This window comes from Cryptomeria japonica, chromosome 10 (assembly GCF_030272615.1).
Source record: "Cryptomeria japonica chromosome 10, Sugi_1.0, whole genome shotgun sequence".
NCBI classification, from domain to species: domain Eukaryota; kingdom Viridiplantae; phylum Streptophyta; class Pinopsida; order Cupressales; family Cupressaceae; genus Cryptomeria; species Cryptomeria japonica.
In genome coordinates, this window is record NC_081414.1 from 766,452,254 (window position 1) to 766,478,763 (window position 26,510).

The following is a 26,510-nucleotide window of genomic DNA, read 5'->3' on the forward strand; positions in this document are numbered from 1 at the left end:
CTTTTCTTGGATGATCCAAAAAGCAATGTGTCATATGCAAATTGTTGATGAGTAAGAGGAGTAAGGCTGGGGTCCCATGGGAGGGGCTTGGGCTCTATTTTTATGGAAAAGGTGGTACCATGGATTTTTTTTTTTTGGTTATAGGATTATTTGGAATCTTCTTTCTAAAAAGTAGAAGCTCCTACTTTTTAGATTTTCATTTTTGAGTGGGTGCAAATGGGGTGGGGCTGGAATTAGCCCCTATAGCTTAGGGATAATTTATGCCACTTGTCAATTATAATTCAATAAAAATTTAGTAAAAATTGCAGACTACAAAAATAGACATAATTAATCCTTAAATTTAGAAGCTAAATTTTTTAAGTTGAATTACACTGTTCATGGGACCACCAACTTTCTTCAATTTAGGAGCTTAAATTTTTAAGTAGAAGTACACTACAAATTTCATGGGACCACCTGCTTTAAAAAATTCCTAAAAAATCTCTGTAGCACTCGCTCTATTTTTTAGGAAGCCCTCCTCCATGGGACCCCAACCTAACTTCCTTTGTTAAAGAGATTCCTTCCTATTCACCTCAATTATATTCCTCTATTAAAGGAATAAAAAGGTGGAAACCGGATCTCCATATTAAAGTCCTCTAGAAGCCCCCCAAAAACTCTGTGGCTTCCATTTACTAGAATTGAGTTACTTAGGCTGGCAATGAAGCTAAAAACCCAATCCAACCATTACTTACAGAAGCCAAGATTTTCCATTGATTTTAACAAAATCTTGACTCCACCCAGTCATAAGATCTCGTAACATCAAGTTTCAAAGTCACGCTACTTCTACAAGTGGAATTTATTGAATGAATTGATAACTCAATCTAGTATGGATCTTCTTGGCACACAATTGTTTTGTTGTTCTACTATTATGTTTGGAAGGAGTAGTTTTTGTTGGCAATTTGGAGTAATTGATTGTGTTGCATTGATGTTTTGTCATTGATGTCAACACTAGCTGTTTTGCTGTCTACCGACTTCCAGTAGAGTGGTTGGACTATGATATTGATCTGGAGACCATCTTCGGTATTCTCCGATTTGGTCCGGCTTGTGGTATTGGCTTGGATTGGTTATTCATGTGTTCTTGATGTGTATCACATTCAGTTGGTTCGGGATTTGATGATCTGGATGTTATCATTTGTTCTAGTAAGCCTTTTGGTCACCAGTAAGGGTTTTACCGACAACGCTTTGATGGAGATCTTTTGATGAATTCGATAAGTGGTGTTGGTGCGGCTTCTAGAAGGTTATCAAGATGTTGATGGTTATCTTGTTCGTGTTCCAATTGATTGGTGGTGTTTCATTTGGCTTATGGCGACCTATTATAGGTTTGGTCTCACTCTGCTAGGTTATGGATCGGTTTGTGTAATGTGTTGGTTGATGCTCCCAATGTGTCACCGGTTGGATTTATTGTTTGGATTATGTTGTTTCGGTCTTAGGTCGACTTGGTTTATCATTGGTTTGCGGGATTATGTAACGGATCTATTGCATTATCTTTTAGGTGGCTGACCTAATTGTCTAGGGCCCGGGTCGGTATAAATATGATGTAAGATCTCTTTGTAGATCGTGGTCTTAGGGATATAGGATTATCTATGTGCGAATAATGTTGTAATCATATGCAGAGGTTCTGGTCGATCATAGGTGATTGAATTGGGTTTGTGAAAGAGGTTTAAGACCTCTGGTATTGAGCTTAACCGGAACTGTACTCAGGCATAGGAGATGCTATTCTTACAGTTCATTCTTATTTCCGGATTGTAGTTTGGATTTTTTTGTAGTCAGTGAGGCTCCTTTTGTGGTGAATAGTGTGCTCTAGGCAGTGTGCCTTCCTGCATGTGCAGGCCCCTCTTATTGTAATCACATACTTGCTACAAAAGTATTATCTGATTGTGGGTAGGCTTCCCACCGTGTTTTTTCCCTTTATCAAGTTTTCCACGTACAAATATTGGTGTTATGTGTTATGGATGGTTGGTTAATTATTTTGTAATTTATGTTTATGCTTAACTGTTACATCTGCTATTTCGGTTTTTGGTTTATGCATTCCGGTAGAAGGTTTTGTGAGCTTAAAGTTTTATAATCCGTTGACAACTAATTCACCCCCTTCCCCTTTCAGGTTATCCTAACAATTGGTATCAGAGCTTGGTCCTCTTTTGCAGAAGCTTAACCGCTTGAGGAAGATCCTATGGCAACTAATAATTCAACTGCATCTGTTTTTCGGAGAGAAACCCCTAAGCTTGATTCGACAAATTACAGAGTATGGAAGATTCAGATGGAGACTCATTTGAAATGTATTGGGAAAGAAATTTGGAGGATCACGGAGAAAGGCTATACTCTTCATAATCCGACATCTGGCAATCCTCCTCCGGCAAGCCTGGATAAGCACATTGAAAATGATTGTAGAGCTAGAGAAGCACTCTGGAGTGCACTATTTGATCAACAAATTATGGGATTAACTGACCAATCTAATGCGAAGGCTATATGGGATAAGTTGGAAGCTTTGAATGAAGGTGACTCTACTGTTAAAATTGCTAAACTTGATGGTTACCAGGTAAGGTATGAGAACCTGAAGATGGAAGAAGATGAAAGGATTACTGCTTTCATGGAAAGAGTTAATGAAATTGTAATGAGAATTTAGTGCTGTGGTGGATCTCTGAGCAAAGATGAGATTGTTTCTAAAGTTTTGAGAGCTTTGCTACTGACTTACAAGATGAAGGCTATTGCAATTAATGAGTTGAGAACAATGGCCAACACTTCTGTTAACCGAGATACTTTGGTTGGAAAATTGTCTGCTTTTGAGCTTGAAGAATTTGGTCCTCAAGTAGTTGCAAAGACTGAATCTGCTTTTCATGCACCTACATCATCAACCGACAAGAGTGATTGGAAAGCTTTATATGCGAAGGAACTGGATGAAATGAAGAAAGAAGATGAAGAGTTTGAGCAACTGGAAGCCCTATTTGCTAGAAAAGTATCTAAAGGTCTTGCTGGAAGTAAGTATGAAGGAAAATCACCTTTTAAATGTTTTGCATGTAATAAGATAGGTCATTTTGCATTTAGATGTCTTGAGGGGAATTCAAGATTTGAAGAGAGAACTAGAAGATCTTTTAGGCCTAACCATGATCATCAGAATAAGCATAAGTACAGGAGAAACAAAGACAAATCATGTTACTATGCGGATGAGGAAGGTGTAACTGATTGTGATGATGAACTGACACAAGATTCGGCTAGTGGATCCGGTAGTGGTAAGGAATGGGTATTTTTGGCTATTAAGGAAGATGCTTCGGTACCTGTTATTCAAAATGAGGAAAATGCCCTTGCTGCGAAAATTGAAGACAAGGATGAATGGGTGATAGACAGTGGTTGTTCACATCATATGACTGGAGATGAAGAATTTGATGGTGGACTGGTTACATTTGGAGATGACAAAGCATGCATGATTTGGATGCTAAGCATAATACAAATAATGATTATTATGTTGAAGGTTTAAGGCATAATTTTTTGAGTGTAGGACAATTGGTGGATAAGGGATTTTCAATTACAGTTCAAAGATGGAAAATGCAAAATCATTAACAGATTTGGTTTGGAGATTGCAACCAGTACACAGACTAAAGGTAACATCTTTCATTTGAACTCCGGTGAGAAAACATGTTTGATTGTACAAATTGATGAGTTGGCTATGGCATAAGAGGTTGTGTCATGTGAATTTTGATTGCATTGTAAAGACTAGTTCAACTAAGGCTGTTAGAGATATATCTAAGATTGTGAAGCCCTATAATCCGGTATGTAAGGAATGTCAATTGGGAAAGCAGGTAAGAACTTCTTTCAAGATATTCAAGATAAATCTAATGATGTTCTTGATCTTATTCATACTGATTTATGTGGTCCTACTAGAATAAAGAGTTTTTAGGGTGATAGATATTTTATGCTAATCATTGATGACTATTCTAGAATGATGTGGGTTACTTTCCTAAAGGAAAAATTTGAAGTTTTTGAAAAGTTTAAGATCTTTAAAGCTAAAGTTGAGACATAGACAGGGTTGAAAATTTAATTGCTTAAGGTCAGATCAGGGTGGTGAATTCACATCCGGTGAATTTAACAGTTATTGTGAGAAGCATGGGATAAGGAGACACAATTGTCTGCCCCCTAAACATCTCAACATAATGGTGTTGTGGAAAGAAAGAACAAAACTATCTTGGATGCGGCTAGAACTATGATGATGGAAGCTAATCGGCCTCATATCTATTGGAGAGAAGCTGTGAGCACGACAGTTTACACATTCAACAGAGTTCATATCAAAGGAGACACTAGTAAGACACCTTAGAGTTATGGTTTGGTCATACACCTTCAGTTAAGTATTTCAGAATCTTTGGTAGTAATCAAGAGAGATGATTCCATTGGAAAGTTTGATCCTAGATGTGATGAAGGGATATTTTTTGGTTATTCTAATGAAAGCAAAGCATATAGATGTTATAACAAGAGATTGCAGAGAATTGTGGAGAGCGTTAATGTCAAGGTGGATGAGTTGTACAAAGGTCAAATCAAAACTTATAAGAGAATCGGAAGTGGAGATGATCATAAATGAACCGGTAGCACCTGTATGTTAAATTTAGACCAAATTTATATATATGGTATATTTTAATTTTATTGTTACTTATTTGATAGATATATTCCAAATTACTTTATGATTCAATCTGCAGAGTATATATATATATATATATATATATATATATATATATATATATATATATATATATGAGTTATCGACTATTCACTGCCGATAATACACAAAGTAATCCACTTACTTATTTTTGTATATATTGTTATCAACTATTCACTGTCGACAATACACAAGGTAATCCGAAAACTGCAGGGGCTGATTGCTAATGTTATGAGTATTCGAATTGTTCATCATGCTCTCGACTGAATCCATAGTTGATAATATATGATAGTGGGTCGGACCACATAGAGTCACGACTCTATGAGGAACCGACGTGATTCCACAGAGTCGTGACTCTTATGTGGAGCCATGTCCAACCATAGCAAAGCAACCGAACCTTAAACACATTGAAGTCTAGCAAACAAGTTGGCAATAATAAAACCGACAACAGTAATAATCAATATTAATTAGAACAATCATTAATAGCAATCGACGATCATATAATATAGTTGATAACATAACTGTTATCGACTATATATATATACATGTAAACAGTTAACAGATTGCCGATATAAATGAATAAATGATTATACAATCATTCAATAATGATTAGAGTGTGCTAGTTATGCAGTGAAATATAAATGAAGGATAGAGATCAAGATTAATATATAAATGTCTGAGGCCGAAAAGGTCAATTAGACATTTGTAGATCGATTGGATTTATCTGACCGAAGCTACATATTTCTAACACTGTATCGGAATAGAATGTTGAACTAGTTACTCCGACAGTATCAGAAAATTCAACAGTGACTGAAGATCAGAGAAGGGAAACAGAAAGTCAGAAGACTCCTCGATATGTAAGGTTAAATCATTCAGAAGATTAGATCATTGGAGACAAGAACAAAGGAGTAATGATAAAAAAAGGGTTGACAATTGATGAGGTATGTTTAATTTCTCAAGTAGAATTGACATCAGTTATTGAAGCTTGTAAAGATGAATGTTGGATGAAAGCTATGGAAGAGGAATTAGATCAGATTGAAAAGAATAACACATGGACTTTAGTTCCCCGACCTAAAAATAAGAATGTTATTGGAACTAAATGGGTTTTTAGGAACAAATTGAATGAAGATAGCAAGTTGTGAAGAATAAGGCTAGATTGGTATGTAAAAGATATTCTCAGAAAGAAGGAATTGATTATGATGAGACTTTTGCTCCGGTAGCTAGGATTGAAGATGTGAGATTATTTCTTGCATATGCTGCCCATAAGAAATACTAGGTTTATCAGATGGATGTTAAATGTGCATTTTTGAATGGAGATTTTGAAGAGGAAGTTTATATTGAGCAACTTGATGGTTTTTCACTTTTAGATGATAAAAACATGGTTTGCAGGTTAAGGAAAGCGTTATATGGATTGAAACAAGCCCCTAGAACTTGGTATCTCAGATTGGACAAATATCTTTTGAAGCTTGGTTTCACTAAAGGTAATACTAACAGTAACTTATATTATAAAATTGCTGACGATGACATATTGATTGTTGAAGTATTTGTTAATGATATCAGTTTTGGAGGTGAGGATAAACTATGTATGGAACTCTTTGAAAATATGAAGAATGAATTTGAGATGTTTATGATTGGGGAGATGAGAATTTTCTTAGGTTTGCAGATTACTTAAAATGACAAAGGTATTTTCATTTGTCAAACTAAGTATGTTAAAGGGTTGTTGAAGAAATTTGGTATGGAAAATTCTAAACCAGTTGGTACCCCTATGGTTACAAGTGAGAAATTGACAAAGAAAGATGTATTAGCTCCGGTAAATCCTACAAGGTACAAATCTATGATTGGAGGTTTGTTATAGCTGACTCAGACTAGATCGGATATAATGAATGCTGTTTGTATTGTATCAAGATATCAGAGTGATCCTAGAGAGAATCATGAGTGTGCGATGAAAAGGATTTTCAAGTATTTGCAAGGAACAATTGAGTATGGTTTGTGGTATCCCAAAGATGATCACTTTACACCATGTGCATATTGTTGATGTGTCTTTTATACACAATCAAACACATAATAAAATACCCAAAGGTACCTTATCCTCTCTTGAACAAAGCTTCCCTGAATGCTGAAGATTTCGCCTTAGGATCAATCGAGGGAACTCCAAGGTTTTAATATGTAGGTTCTCTACTTGTGGATGAGCACCAGTGTTTGTTCGTTGTGTTTGTTGTTTCATCAAGGGGTCTTACGTACTTTCTATAAAAGTTGGTTCTTGTGACTACTTTATCAATGAGGAACTGGATTTCCTAATACTAATCGATGTTTCAAAAAAAGGCAAAAGATAGGGGATTCGAGAGGGCTATGCTAAATTAAGCCTAAGAATGACTAAATGGAGGGCGATCTTAGTGAAACTCTACCAATCTCAATATTGCCATGAAACAACAACCCTACTGGAATCAATGCGATCTTCTAAGGGAATTCAAAGATTTTCGAATCATTAATGAACATAGATACTATCAATAGGATACATATCAGTATTCAAATAATAATTGAACTCTAAACAATTTCAGTATTCAAATAATAATTGAACTCTAAACAATTTCATTATCTCCAGTTGACCACACAGGGCACACTTACGATCAGTAAGAGGCTAGTGGTTTGGACTATGAGCTTCACTAAAAGATCAAACACAACATTTATCACTCAATATAACTCTAACATCTAAAGACTATCTTCAATAAGAGCGATTTAAGAAGATGAAAAACCATGCAAGAAGCCACAAAGATTACAATAAAACACCATAACTTCAATATTTCATTGACCTCATAGAAAGATAAAACAACAATTGTTCAACTTTCTCTCTTCACCAAATTTGTATAACTACTCTTCTTCTCTTTTGCTAATAAACTTATTCTTCTTAACTCTTAACCTACAAATGAAATGAGTGAGTTTATATAGCATTCTCAAATACAATGAATGGCCTAGATTTAAAGAAGATCAAGGGCTGAGATTTTGACACCTAAACCCTAATTAGGGTTTGCTACAAAAATAACCCTAATTAGATAAGCATTATCATAACATAGCCAATAGAAATTGGCACAAATAACGAGGAAACATCGTCCGATAGGGATTGAATTGCCACATCATTTCATAACAACTTCCAATCTAGAATTTTGTTCCCTTTTCCATGTTCCTTTTTGGCATATTCAATGAATCCGGACATAATCCCTTCGATCTCTGCAATGGGAATCTCAGGCAGGCTCTTCATTTCTCTCCTCCAAGTGAAGGACCTCATTAAAGGCCGAAAGAAGAGTCATCTTCCATCCATGTTCCAACTCTTTTGTCTTCTCAATCAGGAACATAGTAGTATACATCTGATCTCGCTCCTCTTCTGTGATTATGTCTTCCTCTCTACAAAAAATGACTTTGATCATGTCCTCCAATTCTTGGATGTCCACATCTTTTTCAATCTCTATCTTTCTATCAAGGATTGCACATAATACATCAAACATTTTATCTTGAATAGGATGGATAGTGTCCTCAACTCGGCTGCACCTACTATCGATGTCCTTGAATAGAACGTCTTTCATTTGGAGCAAAGTTGACCATTGTAGGAGATTATGGGTTCCACCATCAATTATCCTCTCTTGTGCTAAAACCTGTCTTGATGCCCTTCTTACCACTTGCAATATTGGGATGACAATGTCTCTAGTGTGAGTGAATGCATCGACAGTTTCCATAGATTATGAATGATCTTAAGGACTTGGATAGCCCTGTGGACTGTTTTCATCATTCTTCTTACAAATTCCTTAGCTACCATGTAGGATCTATCAATCCATGTATCCATGAGTTGGGATAAGTTTTTCAATTTTTTTGCCTGATATATTGACTCAAGAGGGAGTGCCTGCAAGGGTGAAACTGCTGGATCCTGTTGACTTAACGGTTGGTTAAGGTGGCTAAAATAATTCCACCAAGAGTTAGTCTCCTTTTCCAACCTTTTATTTTTTTCCATTTCCTCTTTTATTTTATTATTAGCTGCCCTCACTGAATTAGTCGAATCTTCCATGGCTTGCTCAAAGGTAAGTGGACCAAGATCAAACGTCTCTAAATCATATTCTTCTACCATAATCTTATCATCGTACTTGTCCATTGCTGGTGTAGCTATCTGTATCTTTGTGGATCCTGCATCATCTCTGATTACTTTTGACATCTTTGTAGCTTTCTTCCTTTCAATCTCCTCTTGAAAATTGCCTAGAAGACTTTCCAAATCAAATACTTGTTCTTCATCCTCAACCACAACTACCTTTGTAAGTCTTTCCCTAAGCCAATCTAGAATGGAAGACTTTCCTTCTCTTACTTGTACTTCCTCAGGCAATGGCTTCTCACCTCTAAAAGGAGATGTCGCTTCATCATCATTTCTTTCTTCTTGTTGCTCATTAACATCAACTTGGAGAGGAAGAGACTGAGTTGATGAGTGCTAAGGTGTCCTTCCTTTGTCTTGTTTGTCATTCTGTACCGTGGATTCCATAGACTCATCTATCTCATACACCTTCTCTCTTTGGCCCTCTCCTTGACTAATCTGTTTTTCATGTCTAGAAGAAGCACTCGAGGGATGATCAAGATTCACTTTCTGTCTCTTCTTGGACGATTCTCTCTTTTCAGGTCCCTCCTTTCTCTTTGACCCCTTAGAATGAGAGGTGTTCTCACTTGCACTAGCCTCTCCTTCTTCCATTCTTGTTTCTAAGCTGAATGTCATAGCTATGTTCTATTCCTTCAACTTTTGATGCTGGACATCCACCCATCTGCGAGTACAACTCAGGATTGGATCTATCAATGCTCTTAAGTCTGCTACTTCTTGCTCATCCCAATCTATCTTCACTTCTTTGTCTTCTTTCTCATAGGAAGATTGGAGATATCTGCCACTGTCTTATCCTTGATCTGCTACTCTATAAACTTTGCATTTCCCGATAAGAACTAAGGGCAATCGAGAGTGCATTTCCTTGGACTCGCCCTTTTGCCTTTCACTTCATCATACTCATGCCAACTTGCCCTAAGGTGATGTTCTTTTCAACATTTATGGTGAGGAAATGAGCTATATTAAGGATTTCGCTTTGGACCCTTTGGAAGAGTCAGGAGCGAAATTCAAGTTCTAGGCTTGATCCCATCATTTCCTTTACTCCAATCCACCTTGCAAGGCAACTACATACCAATCTTCCCTCTACCATGCCATAGGAACTAAGATTTTGACCTCAAACAAAGAGAAAATAGGTGCTTTTAGGAATTTTGCTCTGGACCCTTTAGAAGGGTCAGGAGCGAAATTTGTTTTAGGTCTATTTTCACCACTTCATTGCCTTAAATCACCTTTCAAAGGTAAGTACGCATCAATGCCTTTCCAATCATGCCTTAGAAGTCAAAATCTTGATCACAAGAAGGAGCAAATAGGGGTTATGGGAAATTTCGCTCTAGACCCTTTGGAAGGGTCAGGAGCGAAATTTGTCTCTGAGCTTATTTCACACCTCCTTTCTCCTTTCTTTGCCTTGAATCTAACTTCTCAAACCTTCTTCTATCACCATTAAGTCAACTTGCCCTCAAAGTGATGTTTACTTCAAGGTTTTAGTGAAGAAATAAGGTCTCCCAAGAATTTCGCTCTGGACCCTTTGGAGCGAAATTCAAGTTTAAGCTCAAATCTTGACTTCATCTCCAACCTTTCCCTATCAAAACAAGAACTTTGCTTTCAAAAATGCCTAGGACAAGGATTAGTTCATAGGTTTGGGCAAGGTAGAATGCCCTGTGAAGGAATTCGCTCTGGACCCTTTGGAAGGGTCAGGAGCAAAATTGCTCTTCTAGGCTCAATTCACACTCTCTTCCACTTGACTTTGCCGTGGACTTGATCTTGGATTCATTTCCTTCCATGTTCTTGCAAATTTGCCCAACCATTTAATGACTTAGGTGAAGAATTAGGTCTTTTTGGGAAATTTTGCTCTGGACCCTTTGGAAGGGTCAGGAGCGAAATTCATGTTTTAGCTCAAATTTCATCACTTCATTGTCTTAAATCACTTCCTAAGGCAAGAATGTATATGCCCTCCTTCATCCATGTCCTGGGAGCAAAAATCTTGGTTTCAAGCATGGAGCAAAATAGGGATTTTAGAAATTTCGCTCTGGACCCTTTGGAAGGGTTAGGAGCGAAATTTATGTTTTAGGCTCATTTCCTTAACTTTTTCTCAAATTTTCAAGCCAAATCCTTATAACTACATCTCTCCAAGCTTGCTCATGCTAGCATTCGCCTTTCAAGCCTACACTTTGATCATTGGCTTCATTCAATTGACTCTGACTCGACAAAAGACAAAACTTTGGCCTAAAAACTTACCACCTTGAGTCATCCTAACTCAAACTTCTCAACTTCTTTGCAAAATATACATTTTCCATCTTTCAAAGGCAAGAATCCGCTAAAATTACATCAGGGCTCTAGGCACAAAACAAATGACTTTCCCAAGCTTAGGTCAAATTTGGCTTTGAAAGGAACCCTAGGCAAGCTCTGCGAAGGAAACCCTAACTTACCCAGCCTAGGCAGCCACTAACTCACTCAAAACACCTAACAAGCAGAGAAAAGCTAGGCAAAGAGAAAACAACACTAAAAAACAAGAGGGGGTCCTGTTGTGACCATTTCACACATCGCCCCATTTGAAATGGGGACCCCCTCTTTTTGCTCGTTTTTCGCTCGCCTTTCGCTTCGCTTTTTAGGGTTTTGTTAGTTTGTCAGTTGTCTGGATTTAGGGTCAAGCCTTAGGGTTCCTTTTTTCTGTCTTTTCAGGCCAGAATCCAGTTAGTTTTGAGAGTTTTTTTGAGCTTCCTTTCGTAGGATGCAATTTTGAATGCAATGAATTCGCCAAAATGGTCTATTTTCAATTGGAATGTTGAGTGCAAAGTCTTAATTTGTCTAAGTGTTGATGATGAAATGTGAATTTTTGTCCAATTGAGTAATTTTGACTAAATTTTGAGTTTTTTGATATTTAATCCCGGGCATTGGAAATGATTTGTTTTTGCCTTATGAAGTGATTAAACTTGTGAAATCTTGATATTTTGGCCTGTAGGAGCAAAATCGCTTCTGTCCCTCAGTGAAGGACCGGAGCTCGTTTTCAAATATCTTACTGTCCTTGCAGGATCAAGACGAATTGCGAATTGGAAGTGATGAAGAAAGGCGTGATCTTTCCGTTGAATATAAATTGAAGAATTTCACGAACACGGAAATGCCTCCAGGAGTCAAAATCGCTCCTGTCCCTCAGTGAAGGACCGGAGCTTAAAATCAAATATTGCTTTGTCCTTGCAGGATTTTAATGACTTGACGATTTGAAGAGGTCCAAGGAGATGCATTTTACCAAATGAATATAACTTAAAGTGCCGTTGTGAAGGAGAATGACCCAAATATGCAAAATCGCTCCTGTCCCTCAGTCAGGGACCAGGGCGAAGTTCTTTGTAGCTCCCGTCCCTCTCCCAGGGACCAGAGCGAAATCCTTCATAGGGCATGTTCTGGACGAAGATCAAGCAAGTTTTTGGTTTGAAGGCAAGAAAAGATGTGAATTGAACCCGTTGAAGATAAATTGAAGATTATGAAACGTCAACAAGGGACCCAAATGCCCAAGTTCGCTCCTATCCCTCAGGCAGGGACCAGAGCGATTTTTGTCCTAGATGATTTTCTTGCCAAGTTACAATGAATTTCAAGGCATGGATGAGTGAAAGGTACATTACGAATCCGTTTAAGATAATTTTTGAAGGTGATAAAGTGAAATGAAGCCTACAGGACTAAGTTCGCTCCTGTCCCTCTCCAAGGGACCAGGGCGATATGATGATTATGTTACCTTTTCGCCAGATTCAAACCTCTCCAAGTCAATGAGATGAGTGGCAAGGGCGTTTCGAGGCATCTCAATCAAACACAAGGCATCAAAGGTCACCAAATTGAAAGATTTGCACTAAAATACCCCAGTTCGCTCCTGTCCCTCAGGAAGGGACCAGAGCGAAATTTTCATAAAGGTCTAAATTTTGAAAGTTTATCAAGCATCAAGTATCCAAGGGGTTCAAAGAGACTGTGTTTTATGCAACGAAGGCGATGGCAAGTTGAAGAGAGCAAACACGAGCTCAAAACCTTGAAGTTCGCTCCTGTCCCTCAGGCAGGGACCAGAGCGATATCTAATATAGTTGCCAAATCTCTCAAAAATTACGTTAAGTCAAGGTTTTGCAAGGTCGTAAAGGGTCTAAGGTATGATTAGAAGATGATATACAAAGGCTTCAAACGTTAAGCGATCATCAAATTGAACAAAGAGGCTATATCGCTCCTGTCCTTCTCCAAGGGACCAGGGCGATTTGCATAGGATCCTTCATTTTCCTTCAAATGCATGTCAAGGCAAGTTCACACAAGATCAAGGACATCCTTTAAGAGGCAATGAACGAGGAACCAAGGTTGAAAGATGACGCATTTTGGCTAGAGCTTCAAGATCGCTCCTGTCCCTCTCCAAGGGACAAGGGCGATGATCTTTCCAACGTCTAAATGCCTTATAGAGGTTAAGAAAACAAGCGTGGAGTAAAGAAACAATGTTATTATTCACCTTATGATGGAAATTTGAGATCGAAGATGCAAGATCAAGGAGAAAACATGAGGATCGCTCCTGTCCCTCTCCAAGGGACCAGGGCAATATCACATCTAAAGGGCACTCATTCGCACAAACATGTCGATCAAGCTCGAAGGACCCAATGAAAATGCCAATTTCAACGTGGAGATGAAGATTTTGAACGTCAAAATTGCAAGAATCAAGACCAAGATGATGGATCGCTCCTGTCCCTCAGTCAGGGACCAGGGCGATGAGGTTTGCATTTTTTATCTTTAAATTTTGGCACTCAAACACATTTTTGAATTTATTTAAATGCTAGAAAATTCGATAAGTTTGAAAATCCAATTAAAATGGCATTTAAAATTTGCGCTTGTTATTTATTAATTATTTTTGCCTTTGTAAAAAAAAAAATCGAATTTATTAATTAATAAACAAAGGCATTTAATTAATTATTTATTATTAATTAAAAAAAATCAAATGGAGCGCTTGGTTTATGAAAGTCGGCCTTGTTATTTATTAAAAATCGTTTAAATTGTTTTATTTTTACAAAAGTCGGCCTAGAGTGAATGGGTGGTATGAGCGCTTATAAAGGGAGGTGAAAGACTTTTATTTTCACATCATCTTTTATCATCTTTTACATGCGATCTTGAAGGAGAAGTGCGAGTATTAGTTAAAGGTGCGAATTGTGTTTGAGAAGTGCGAACTTTCATTTCAAGCAAAGGAAGGCACTAATATCATCAAAGGTGGTGCGAACTTGAAGTTTCCATTTGAGCGAATTTGCCAAGGACGTCAAGGATATCCCAAAAGGTGGCGAAGTTGCTATTTGAAGGGAGATCACGTTGAAGACCATCTAACGTCAATTTTGCCTAGGCGATTTTATTCATTTTGCATTCTAGAGTTAGCTCTCTACTGAGGTATGGCGATGTTGGTTTTATTGTTTTAATATTGAATTGTTGATCGTCATAGCTTAAATTTTGAAATTTTGAAATTTTGAATTCCTAGCTCAATCGTTTTTTAGGAAATGATAACTCTAAGACTTATCATGATGTTTCCTAAAAAAAAATTATTCTCTAATCTATGTTATTTATTGCAAGAGCTAGTTTCTCATTATGAAATGTTGTGTAGGTATGGCGACCCCGAAGGCGGGAGCATCCACCAGTCGTTCAGCTCTCATGAAAGAAGATCAAAAGACCGAAGAAGTGGAAACCAAGATCGTGTCGAAGTGGAGCAACATTGGAGATACCAACTTGGGTAACTTCAGCACGAAGAAGTTTCGAGAGGTCCCTTACATTGGCAAGCCATCACCTGTCGCCCGGAGAATAATCGAGAGTGGCATCATTAAGGCGGCCGGCTTTCCTCCAGCTGTTCAGTGCCATAAGTTGATGATCGAGTGTGCTCGACATTATGACCCTCAGTCCAGAACGATCGTGTCCAATGAAGGAAACACTTTGGCGTACCTTTCAGAGGAAGCTATAAGTGAAGCTTTCCATCTTCCAGAGCACAGGGACATGATATACAAGAGCATAGAAGGAGCCAGGTCAATGTACGAAGATGATCCAGATGCTTGTCTAAGCATTATTAATAAGAACTGGTTACTCAAGAGCCGTCCCCGTCTAAGCAAGATCCCGAACACACCGCACAGGATTGATTTCCAGGAGGAGTACAGAGATTTGATCACCATGCTCAACCGAGTTACAGGAGCCCCTCACGCCTTCTATTTTGAGAAGTGGATGTTCTACTTCATCCAGGTGATTGTTCAAGGGAAAGGTACGATACATTGGGCTAGGATGATTAGCCATTGCTTGGACGTACAGTTGAGGAGACTCAAGGCTACCAAGTCCTTCCACATGAGTTCATATGTCATCTATGCCTTGATCAGGAGTTTTGAGTACGCAGGACTACCTCACAGAGGAGTGATTGGAAGAGGACCTGGCGAGGTCAGAGCTTGTGATTCCTATGCCTACTTACATCATCCGCCAGGGAGCAACTACAAGCTAGTTAATGATACCTTCACGATGAACATCACAAGGACGTTGCAAGGTGGGATTCACAACAGATTATCTCAAGACGCACAAGAATTAATAAAGAGGTACGGTGCTTGGTTCATTCAATTTCCGAAGTTCACTTATATTAGAGTGCATGGATGTCCTTTACCTCCATACATGTTGCCGAGATACCCGACAGACAGAATTGTGTTACTTGAAGTAACAAGACAGTTGGCAGCATATGCGAAGGCATTCAGACACAGACATGGGAATGGAGTTCCAGTACCTATCATTTTGGGCAATTCAGTTGAGGTATGTCCTAATGCTTTAGCTATGGATGACGCAGAGAAGGAGTTAGCCTTGTATTCTTTTCCGTCTTTTGCTTTGAGAGAAAGCTTTGATCCACATGGACATTTAGAGGAGACAGTCGGCAGAAAGTTTAAGCATGAGTACCAAATTGAAGATTTTATGATGAATCTCTTAGATGATCTTGAAGTGAAACGGAAAATGCATTCTAGATTGCCTTTGGATTTCATCAGAAAATGCAGGATTTACAGAGTGGCCGACCAAGCTCAGGACAATGGCAGACATATCCAGTCATCCTATGATCGAGAAAGTAAATCAATAAGGTTGAATTGGAATGAGCCCGAGGTTGTGGATCTAGATACTTTGATGGCTCCAATCTTGTCTTGTACTCGCAGATGGGTTGACGTACAACATCAGAAGTTGAGAGAGCAAGGCATTGCTATGACTTTCACTTTGGAAGAGAAACCAGCCGAAGGTGGAGCTAGTGTGAGCGAAGGCAATCCTAATCCTAGAAATTCAGGTGAAGGTAACCTTCGATGTGCCAGTGAGGGCAATCTCCATCCAAGAGGTTCGAAGAGGAAAGAAAGGTCAGAAAAGAAGGAATCTTCCAAGAAAAAGCAAGGGGCTAACAGAGATTGATCATCCGGTACTTCTTCTAGACCAGGGAAAAGGACACTTCAAGTGGAAGAATCCATGGAGTCGATGGTACAGAATGACAGGCAGGAAGAAGGACAGGCACAGCAAGGGTCACTAGATGGATCTCTCCAGGATTATGAGTTAGATAAAGATAAAGAGGACAACGAAATGACATCTCCTCCCAGAGAAGAAGAAATAGTGCATAAAGAAATTCAAGTTCAAGAAACAAGATCGGCCATCTCAGATTGGTTGAAGGAAAGATTAACTAAGGTGATCGTGATAGAGGACGAAGATAATGCAATTGATTTAGAGAGCCTTGTTGGACGCTCACACGAAGTAACAGAGAAGAGGAAGGCTACCAAGATGTCCAAGATGATTCGAGATGAAACTGGATCCAGAAAACTGCAGATAGCTACACCGGCAGTAGACAAATATGAAGGTGAGATCTTAGCAGAGGAATATGATATACAGACTTTTGAGTTAGGACCATCCACAGCAGAGCAGACATTAGATGATGCCACTGATTCATTTGAAGCATTGAAAGACAAGCTTAGAGAAGAAATGGAGAAGAATAGAAGGCTTGAGAGAGAAGTCGGTGCATGGAGGACATATTTCAGTCATCTCAATGAACCTTTGGGACGTCAGGATCCAGCTAGATCACCAGTGCAGGCACTTCCACTTCAATCAGTTAATGAGGCAGAAAGATTCAGGAATATGGTCCAGCGTACAAGTACTTGGATGGATAAATCTCATACAGTGGCCATTGAGTTTGTAACAAGGATGATGAAGACTATTCATCAAGCTATCCAGGTTCTTGAGATAATCCACAATTTGATGATAACAGTGGCCGCATTTGCTCATACCAAAGATGTTATCATTCCTGTTTTGAAAGTAATTAGACACACATCAAGGAAGGTCTTAGCGCAAGAAAAGATCATAGATGGAGGACCTCACAGTTTGCTTCAGTGGTCAACCTTACTCCATATGAAGAGTGTTTTTTTTGAGGACATCAGTACTAGATGCAGCCAAGTTGAGGAGGTGATCAATCCGATCCAGGACAGAGTATTTGAGGTACTTCGTACCATTCTTGGCAGGAGGATCGAGGTCGAGACAGATGTGGATATGCAGGAATTAGAGGATAGAATTAAGGTCATCTTTTGTAAGGACGCTAATGTTACAGACGAACAATATGATTAGATGTTTGCCACCATGCTCCTGATTGAAAGAACAAAGGAACTTGAACCTTCATGGGACGCAGCTCTTCTAGATGCATTCGATCAGGTCATCCACTTGGAAGAGAGTATGAAGAATCTTCCCGAGATTCCAATTGCAGAAATCGAAGGAATCGTGTCAAGATTCATTGCATATGCTGAAAAAGAGAATTGGAAAGGGAATAAGATTCTAGATGATAGGTTGTTATAGATGACATGGCACCTTATTTGCCATTGGTTTATGTTTCCTAGGTTTTTGTGCCAAATTTAATATTTGGCTATGCATTTAATATTGTTCAGTAAAAAGGAGGCCATTTGTAACAAACCCTAATTAGGGTTTAGGTGTCATGATCTAAACCGTTGATCTACTTTCAATCTGGACCTTTCATTGTAATTGAGGATGCTATTTATACCCTCATTTTTCATTTCATTTGTAATAGATGTAAGAGAGAAGAGATAATAGTGAAGAGATTAGAGAGTTTAGAGTTAGAAGTAATTTTATTTTTGTAGCAAGATTGAGTTTGAGGAAAGAAATTCAAGCAATTGTTGTACATGATGGCTTTGAAATCAATGAAATATTGAAGTTATGGTGTTTTGTTGCAACTTTCTTGGTTATCTTCATGGTTGTTCAATTTACTTGAATCATGCTCAATCAAAGTAGTGTGTTAATTTGAAAGACAAAGTGTGAGACTTGATCTTTGGTAGGATTCGTTTTCCATACCACTAGCTTCTTGCTGATTGTAGGAACGCCTTGCGTGGTCAACTGGAGATATTTGAATCATTTAACCTTCAAACATTATTGTATCTTGGATATGTACCTTCGTGGTAGTGTCTTCGATCTTTGATGCGTTGAAAATCATTTCGTTACCGTAGAAGATCGCATCAATTTCAATTGAGTTGTTATCTTATGGCAAAATTGAAGTTGGTTGAATCTTGCCAAGTCTTGTTCACACGAAGTCATTCTTAGGGATAGATTAGGTTAGACTTCTTTCAAAACCCTATCCTTTTGCTATTTTTTTTTGAAAGCTTCTTAGTTTAGTAAAATTTCGGAATTTCGGAGTGTAAGATCCCCTTGAGGACACAGCAAATCACATCATACCAACTGGTGCTTATCCACACATAGAGACCCTACTAACCAGAACATTGGAGTCATCCTAACTGATCCTTCATGCGAATCTTCAGCAGTTAGAGGCTTTTTTCAAGAGAGGATAAGATGCCTTTAGGTATTTTATTCTGTGTATGATGGTGTACAAAATACACGTCAACGGTCCCCATTTTGATCAGGCGATGTGTGAAATGGTCACAACACATATACAAATGCTGATTGGGCTGGAGATGTTGATGACCGAAAGAGCACATCCGGTGGAGCTTTCTTTCTTGAAAAGAAACTTGTTTCATGGATCAGCAAGAAGCAATTATGTACTTCTTTATCTACTGTTGAATCAGAGTATGTTGTTGCTGCTACTAACTGTACACAAGTTTTATGGATGAAGCAAATGTTGAAGGATGTAAGGGTTGATTGCAATGAACCGGTAGTTATTCATTGTGATAACTCTGCTGCTATTGATATATCAAAGAATTCGGTATTTCATTCTAAGACTAAGCACATTTCTATCAAGTATCCTTTTCTAAAGGAGAAGGTGGAAGCAAATGAAGTCAGATTGGTTTATGTGAACACTAAAGAGTAGATTGTAGATATCTTCACTAAACCTTTTGCCTAAGGAATCATTTGAGTACTTGAGAGACAAATTGTGAGTTTTTGCCCCTCCGGTATAGACTTGAGTGATGCCATCAGTCCGGTATGCATTTATCAAGTGCTATCATTCATTCCGTATTGATGTGTTGATGCTATTACTCGGGGGGAGTAGTCAGCTGTGTGGTTCAGAGGTTTTATGATTTTTCTTTGATGTTTATGTCAGATTTCTGGCATTGATGTTAAAGGGGGAGAGATATATGTGAAAAACAAAGCTTTACTATGATATCATTCTCAGGGGGAGTTTGGTTTTTGGTTCAGAATTTAGGTTTTTGGTTTAGAACTTCGTTGTCATATCTTCTTGGAGAGTTTGTTGGATGTCTTTCATTGGGGGAGATTTGTTTGGCATTTTCTTGGCACTTGGATGTTTTTCACATCTAGTGTTGCCATCAATGCCAATGGGAGAGATTGTTGGCAATTTGGAGGAATTGATTATGTGTTGCATTGATGTTTTGTCATTGATGTCAACATTAGCTGTTTTGCTGTCTACCGGCTTCCGGTAGAGTGGTTAGACTATGATATTGATCTAGAGACCATCTCCAGTATTCTCCGATTTGGTCCGGCTTGTGGCATTGGCTTGGATTGGTTATTCTTGTGTTCTTGATGCGTATCACATTCAGTTGGTTTGGGATTTGATGATTTGGATGCTATCATTTGTTTTAGTAAGCCTTTTGGTCACCGGTAAGGGTTTTATCGACAATGCTTTGATGAAGATCTTTTGATGAATCCGATAAGTGGTGTTGGTGTGACTTCTAGAAGGTTATCAGGATGTTGATGGTTATCTTGTTCGTGTTCTAGTTGATCGGTGGTGTTTCATTTGGCTTATGGCGACCTATTATAGGTCCGGTCTCACTCTACTAGATTATAGACTGGTTTGTGTAACGTGTGGGTTGATGCTCTCGATGCATCACCGGTTGGATTTATTGCTTGGATTATATTGTTTTGGTCTTAGGCCAACTTGGTTTATCATTGGTTTGCAGGATTATGTAACGGATCTATTGTATTATCTTTTAGGTGGCCGACCTAATTGTTTAGGTCTCGGGTTGGTATAAATATGATGTAAGATCTCTTTGTAGATCGTGGTCTTATGGTATATAGGATTATTTGTGTGCGAATAATGTTGTAATCATATGTAGTGGTTTTGGTCGATCATAGATGATCGAATTGGGTTTGTGAAAGAGGTTTAAAACCTCCGGTATTGAGCTTAACCAGAATTGTACTCAAGTATAGGAGATGCTATTCTTGCAATTCATTCTTATTTCCGGATTGTAGTTTGGATTTCTTTGTAGTTAGTGAGGCTCCTTTTGTGTTCTAGGCAGTGTGCCTTTCTGCATGTACATGCCCCTCTTATTGTAATCACATACTTTGTAGAAGTATTATCTGACTGTGGGTAGGCTTCCCTCCGTGGTTTTTTCCTTTACCGGGTTTTCTACGTACAAATATTGGTGTTATGTGTTATGGATGGTTGGTTAATTATTCTGTAATTTATTTTTATCCTTAATTGTTACATCTGCTATTCCGGTATTTGGTTTATGCATTCCGGTAGAAGGTTTTGTGAGCTTAAAGTTGTATAATCTGTTGACAATTGATTCATCCGGTCTCTCAGTTGTCCACCGGTTATCCTAACAGTTTTAACCTGTCTGCCACAGCCTTTTAATTGTGCATGTCTTCAAAAGTTGTCACCTCCTCTTTTGGTACAAATAGCAATGAAAGTATTGCTTAAGTCCTTAAAAAGAGTGCTTTTTTCTTTTGATTCTTTTGCCGTCAATCAGATAACTTTTCCAACAATGTTCCAGCATTTATGGAAAAACCAGCTGGAAAACCATGGGGGTTTGGAACTTTATTTGGACGAAGATGAGTAACTGTTATATTGATTTCTTCTTCGGTGAGGGTTTCATTAAGAAGTCATCTTGATCCTCACTAAATAGTTTTGAAATTTATTCCAAAATTTTCTTTTGATTGTTCAAATTTGATCCTTCAAAATTATTAACGAGTTTTTGAAAGTAGTTTAGAGCCTCTTCATTGATTCTCTTACCATCTACAATTTGTTCCCTTGAATTAAATTTTATGCTAAAAGTTCTGTTTTGGATTCCATGAGCTTTTGTTGAGTTATGAATTTGTTTGGAATTTCTGTCTCCATTCTCTAACAATATTTCTCTTGATTTTTGTCTCTAGAATTCCTTTGTCAAATATTTTTGCATATTGATTAATCAGATCTTTTACGTTATTGTAATTTTCTTGATCCATGTTTTTGTGTATTATTTCATTGTTATTATAAATCCTTAAAAAAACTGAACAAATAAACTATTGTGGGGCTTGTAGGGAGCATAAATCCTTTCAAATACTGAAAATTTTATTAAAAAGCAAAAAAGATGAAGCAAACTTCGGTTTTAAAAAGCATGGATTCCATGTTGGTGCTGCTGGAATCACCTGGGTTTTGTCCTAGATGATGGGTTTGCCCAGGTTTATCCAGGACAAATCCATAGACATATTTCAGCACCCTGATAGGATCAGGAACCTTACTGCATCAAAATTCAGATATGGTACAATAAGACCCAGACCTAAAGTAAAAATCAGTGGATCTGGTAACTTAGCTGATGATGGATAACTAAGTGCGATATAATATATTGATAAAAAACATACACAATTAATTTTTGTTTCCTATGCTATTGATGTGGATGGAAGATATAGCTTCAATGAACTTTTGTATCATACGCTGCTATATCTCTGTGAATGATAGAAATGAGGTTTTGAAAATGGTGTGTGCATAGGAACAATCATTATACAAGGAGGCATTTTGATAGGTCTCAGTCACAGATCAATTTGTCTTAAAAGAGTTTAAAAGTCAATCTCATCTTATGTGAGAAATTCAATTTGGCAATGAGCATCTTTCATTTATTTCTTTATGTTGAACATGAATCACAAGATTCTTTAACAAAAACACAACAATTGCTTTGGAGAAGATTTATGATCATTCAAAATCTACTTGTTATGAAAATTGTATACAAGTTAATCGTTGACAAAATGTTGCAGTTATGTTTGCGTCATTCTCTGTTAAGTTTATTCAGTCTTGACATGAAACTGGGTAATTGGGCTGAATGCTGTGCTTGTTTAATGCAGGAGGAAGCCCAAACATCATCTACACCTGTAAAGACCAATTCTCCAAGTGTTCCTGCGAGTAGTAATTGTGGGCAAGGAAGTGCATTAGTTGAAACTCCTGAAGAGAAAGACCAGAAAACTCTTTCTAAAAAAAAGACCCTTTCTAATAGGAGTGCCAAAAAAAAATTAAATGACAATGTAAAAGAAACGGGAGAAGCCAAAGATGCCGATTTCAAAGCTCAAAATTCAAACGTAAAAAAGGATTGTTTTGACTTGACAATGCTTGACATTCTCCCAAGCATTTGTGCAAAACAAGAAGCGTTGGAAGATGAAAATGTTTGTATCTTGTCGGATCCTACTAATTTTGCCTCAGTTTCAGGTACTGAAAAATCAGGAAGTGCGGACTCTGACTGTTTTCTGGAACCTCGAGAGGTAAATAAATCTTCGTTGAAGCCAGCTTTTGTTCCTAGTCAATGGGGGATTGAAAAGATGACCCTGTTGCATGGAAAAGTTCCACTACAACTTTCCTCCGAGAAACTGAAGATACGATATGGAATAAGTAAAAAGTTTCTAATCCCCACAGGCAAACCAAAATTAAATTTTGTTGTTGAGCCGTCGCAAGAAACATGTGATATTCTGAAAATTTGTGATAGACTTGCATACAATTTGTACTCAGAATGTAACGGTAACTCTGAGTGGAGGCCTTTGGTGACAACTAAAAATGGTCTAGTGAATTCCTCTCAAACCATTCGAATGCAGTAAGTACTATTGGGCTTACTTTTGCTCTTTCGAACTTTTCATGAAAAAAAATACCATTCTGTATATAGGCTTACAGCGGATTTTTTAACTGCAAATCCTGAGAGAACTATGGTTATGCTGCTCTACTATATATCACTTGACTTTTACGTTTTTTATGTTTGCCAGCATTGCAACTAAAGGTGCTGGGGAGACGGCAACATATTGCACAGATTTATATGAGAGAGATTCAGCTGGAACTAAAAAACTTTCTCTTACCAATGTGCACATTGATGAACTTGATAAAGTATTTGTTTATGGAAGATCAGTAGATGCACATTTTAGTTTTGATATATATGATTACAAGCAGAATGCAGGGATCCGCCTCGTTGCTAAAAGACTGACGGTGGGCATTTCACTGTAAATTGTGTTTTTTATGTTCACACTTGTAAATTTTCTTGAGGATTGAATTATAGATTTTCAAGCACTGTTGTACCTGGCATCCGGATGAGGTGCACTTGAATCTAGGGCTTTTCATGAATTCCGAATGTTACACTTATTTTTCAGGAATATATCCTGTATTTGAAACTATCAAGTTGTAAGTCGCTCCATATTGATATCCGATCATTCATCACAAGTATGGCAATATTTGCTAGATTCTTTTCTCTGGATTGCCCGCTTTGTCTCTAACAAATTACTGTTCGTTTCAACAAATTACCGTTATTTTGGACAGATAGGAGCAAAGCTCAAATTTTTCTTGACGCTTTGCAGTGAAATCTGTTGATAAACATAATTAAGATCGACAAAGCTCCTCCCTTCCTACTTTGGACCGAGAGATGAGCAATGCTCAAATTTTTCTTTCCGATGACTAAGGTCTTCCTTCCTAAATTTTGAGTTCCTACAAGCAGAAGGTTACTAGTTCTGTTCAGGCTGGCTTAAACAGCACACACTAAGCTGCCCGAGTTGGCTTAAACAGCACACTAAGCTGACAGTGTCCAGGTGGTCGGGCCCACTGTTGCCTTTCACCGTTTCCATAGAATGGTTTTATTCACCGTTTCCTTTCAGCCTTTGCCATCTAAAGTTAATTTTGCTGCACGAAAGAGCAACTACACAGTTTGTCCCACATCTGTAGCGGAGAAAAAGCAACGATGAAGGACACCATAAATATACGCTTGATACGTTAGAAGATGTATAATTATTCTACATTATCACCATCTTACATTAAGATATCCACGGTGAAATTGATATCGTTCTAAAACTAAATTTGAAACTATCCATTTATTGTAATATATAGTTTACTATAGTTTTCCAACAAGGATGAAAATAAAATTTTAAATGAGTTAATAGTATTTAGTTTATATAATAACGAGATATAAATTAATATATATAAATATTAATAGTTCTAATTATTCTATGTTTAGTTAGTTATATTAGTTAAAAGTTATTTTATTTGTTTATTTAAAAATTATTTTTTATATTTTTTAAATAAAAGTTTATTTAAAGAAACCTATTTTTATTTTAAAAACATTTTGCTTTATTCATATAATATATATATATATTTCATCTGTAAATTAATAATTTTAAATTACAAAATGTGTATAGATAGATATAAAATAGTTGCTAGAAACTTTATAATTTTAATAAATATAAAGTATCTCAGCATAAATTTGATAATTTTATGACTGATAATTATAAAATATATTTGTTTCATTTGTAGTCAAATTTATAATTTTAATAAATATAACATACTTTAATATTAACATAAAAAATTTGACAAAACATAAAATATTTGAACATCAACATAACTTTGATAACTTTGATAATGTGATATATGATTAGATAAATATTTCATGTATGTTTAAAAAAAGATGAATATATTATTTGTAAAATATAAATTTGAATTGTAATTTCAAACTATAAGCAAAATATAAAATCACTCTTTATGATGTTTTAATGATTTTTAAAAACTATATTTCATTTGAAAAGTTATTTAAATAAAAATAATTATATTATATTTTAATATTAAATATTTTTATTAAATTTTTTTTTATTGTAGCAATTATATTATTTTATTTAAATTGTTTATTGTATTCTATTTATTTAATACATTAGCAATTATATTATTTTATTTAAATTGTTTATTGTATTTTATTTATTTAATACATTAATAATTAATTTTAAATTATAAAATATATAGATAGATAAAGAAGTGAAATAAATTTGTTTTCAAGATAATATAAATTAGTATTCTATTAATTGATATTTAATTTTTAATCAATGTTATATTAAATTTAATTTTTTATTATTTATACATTTAATAATTTATTTAATCTAATGTTTTAATATCTTCTTTTTTAATATATGTAATTGTAAAATTCACATTTAAATTCACTTGAATTTCTTTCAAAGTAAGTGTAAGTGAATTCACTTGAATTCTATCTAATTTATAAAGTTAAAATACTTAGTTGAAAGATATATGTTGCATTTTATTGTCATTTGAAAATTTTAACTATTTTAAATTATTTTAATAATTTTATTTTTTATATAATTATAAACACAAAAAAATATCATTTAAACTAGACATTTTGTAACTTAAAATTAATAATTTGTAGATGAAATAAATATAATATATAATATCAATAAAAAAAATCTATTTCTTAAATAAACAAAAAGAATTTAATTTAAAATAAAAATTAAATAAATAACTTAACTTATAACTAAACGTAAAATAAATATATATTTTTTGTTATTGAAAACTTAAACTATATTATAATAAATAAAATACTATCAGCCTATTTCAAAAACAAGATAATAAATAAAATACTATCAACTCAAAGAAACTAAATTATAGTATAATAAATGGATAATCTCAACTTTTTTTTGATTGGTAATATTTGTGTTTTATTTATTTGAAATTTAAACATTACAACTTCAGCAAGATAATGAACTATCAAGAAGTTCTCAAAAGAACTCCAAACCACCCTCCCAAAAAACTGGATTTCAAAACCAGTAAATAACGCCCACACAAACCACACCCCCATACTATGGGTACGAAAAAACATATTACATTTGCCAGTCAAAAATTAGGTATTTCAACTTGAAATGAACTTAACGGAGTTCATAGAGTTTAAGGTTTCAACTGAAAAATTAACTGAAATAGAAAAGAAGAGAAAGATGGCACCTATGGGTACCATGCCTATTGTGTCCTATTCAAACTCTTCCTTCACACCTCTTGCAGCTGAGGCACTCGATTCACTAGCCATCCTACTACGGCGAGAGCCTCCTCTTCCGACATGTGGACGTCCCCTTCTTCCTTTTGCAACCTTACTCGTTGCCCCTCGTGAACTTGGATAAATCGCCTCACCACCACGACCATCCTCTGCATCATCCCCCGCATGTTTTGCCAATTCTACGGATAATCTCCTCGTAATTGGCCTCCTAGGGCTCAAATTCTCCACCACCCTCCCTCCACCCTCCTGCCTAATCACATCTTCAATGTCCATGATTTGGAAAAAA

General features: G+C 36.5%; 1 protein-coding gene across 1 annotated transcript in view; it reads left to right on the forward strand.

The window, feature by feature from the left end:
- Positions 1 to 23,649, forward strand: part of LOC131026982 (protein NEN1) — a 34,476-nt gene extending 10,827 nt beyond the window's left edge. The window contains exons 5-6 of the mRNA XM_057956981.2: positions 22,281 to 23,017; positions 23,184 to 23,649. Coding sequence (XP_057812964.2) covers positions 22,281 to 23,017; positions 23,184 to 23,418 — 972 coding nt within the window. The 3' untranslated portion in view covers positions 23,419 to 23,649. The remainder of the gene's footprint in view (positions 1 to 22,280; positions 23,018 to 23,183) is intronic.
- The last annotated feature ends 2,861 nt before the right edge of the window (positions 23,650 to 26,510 follow it).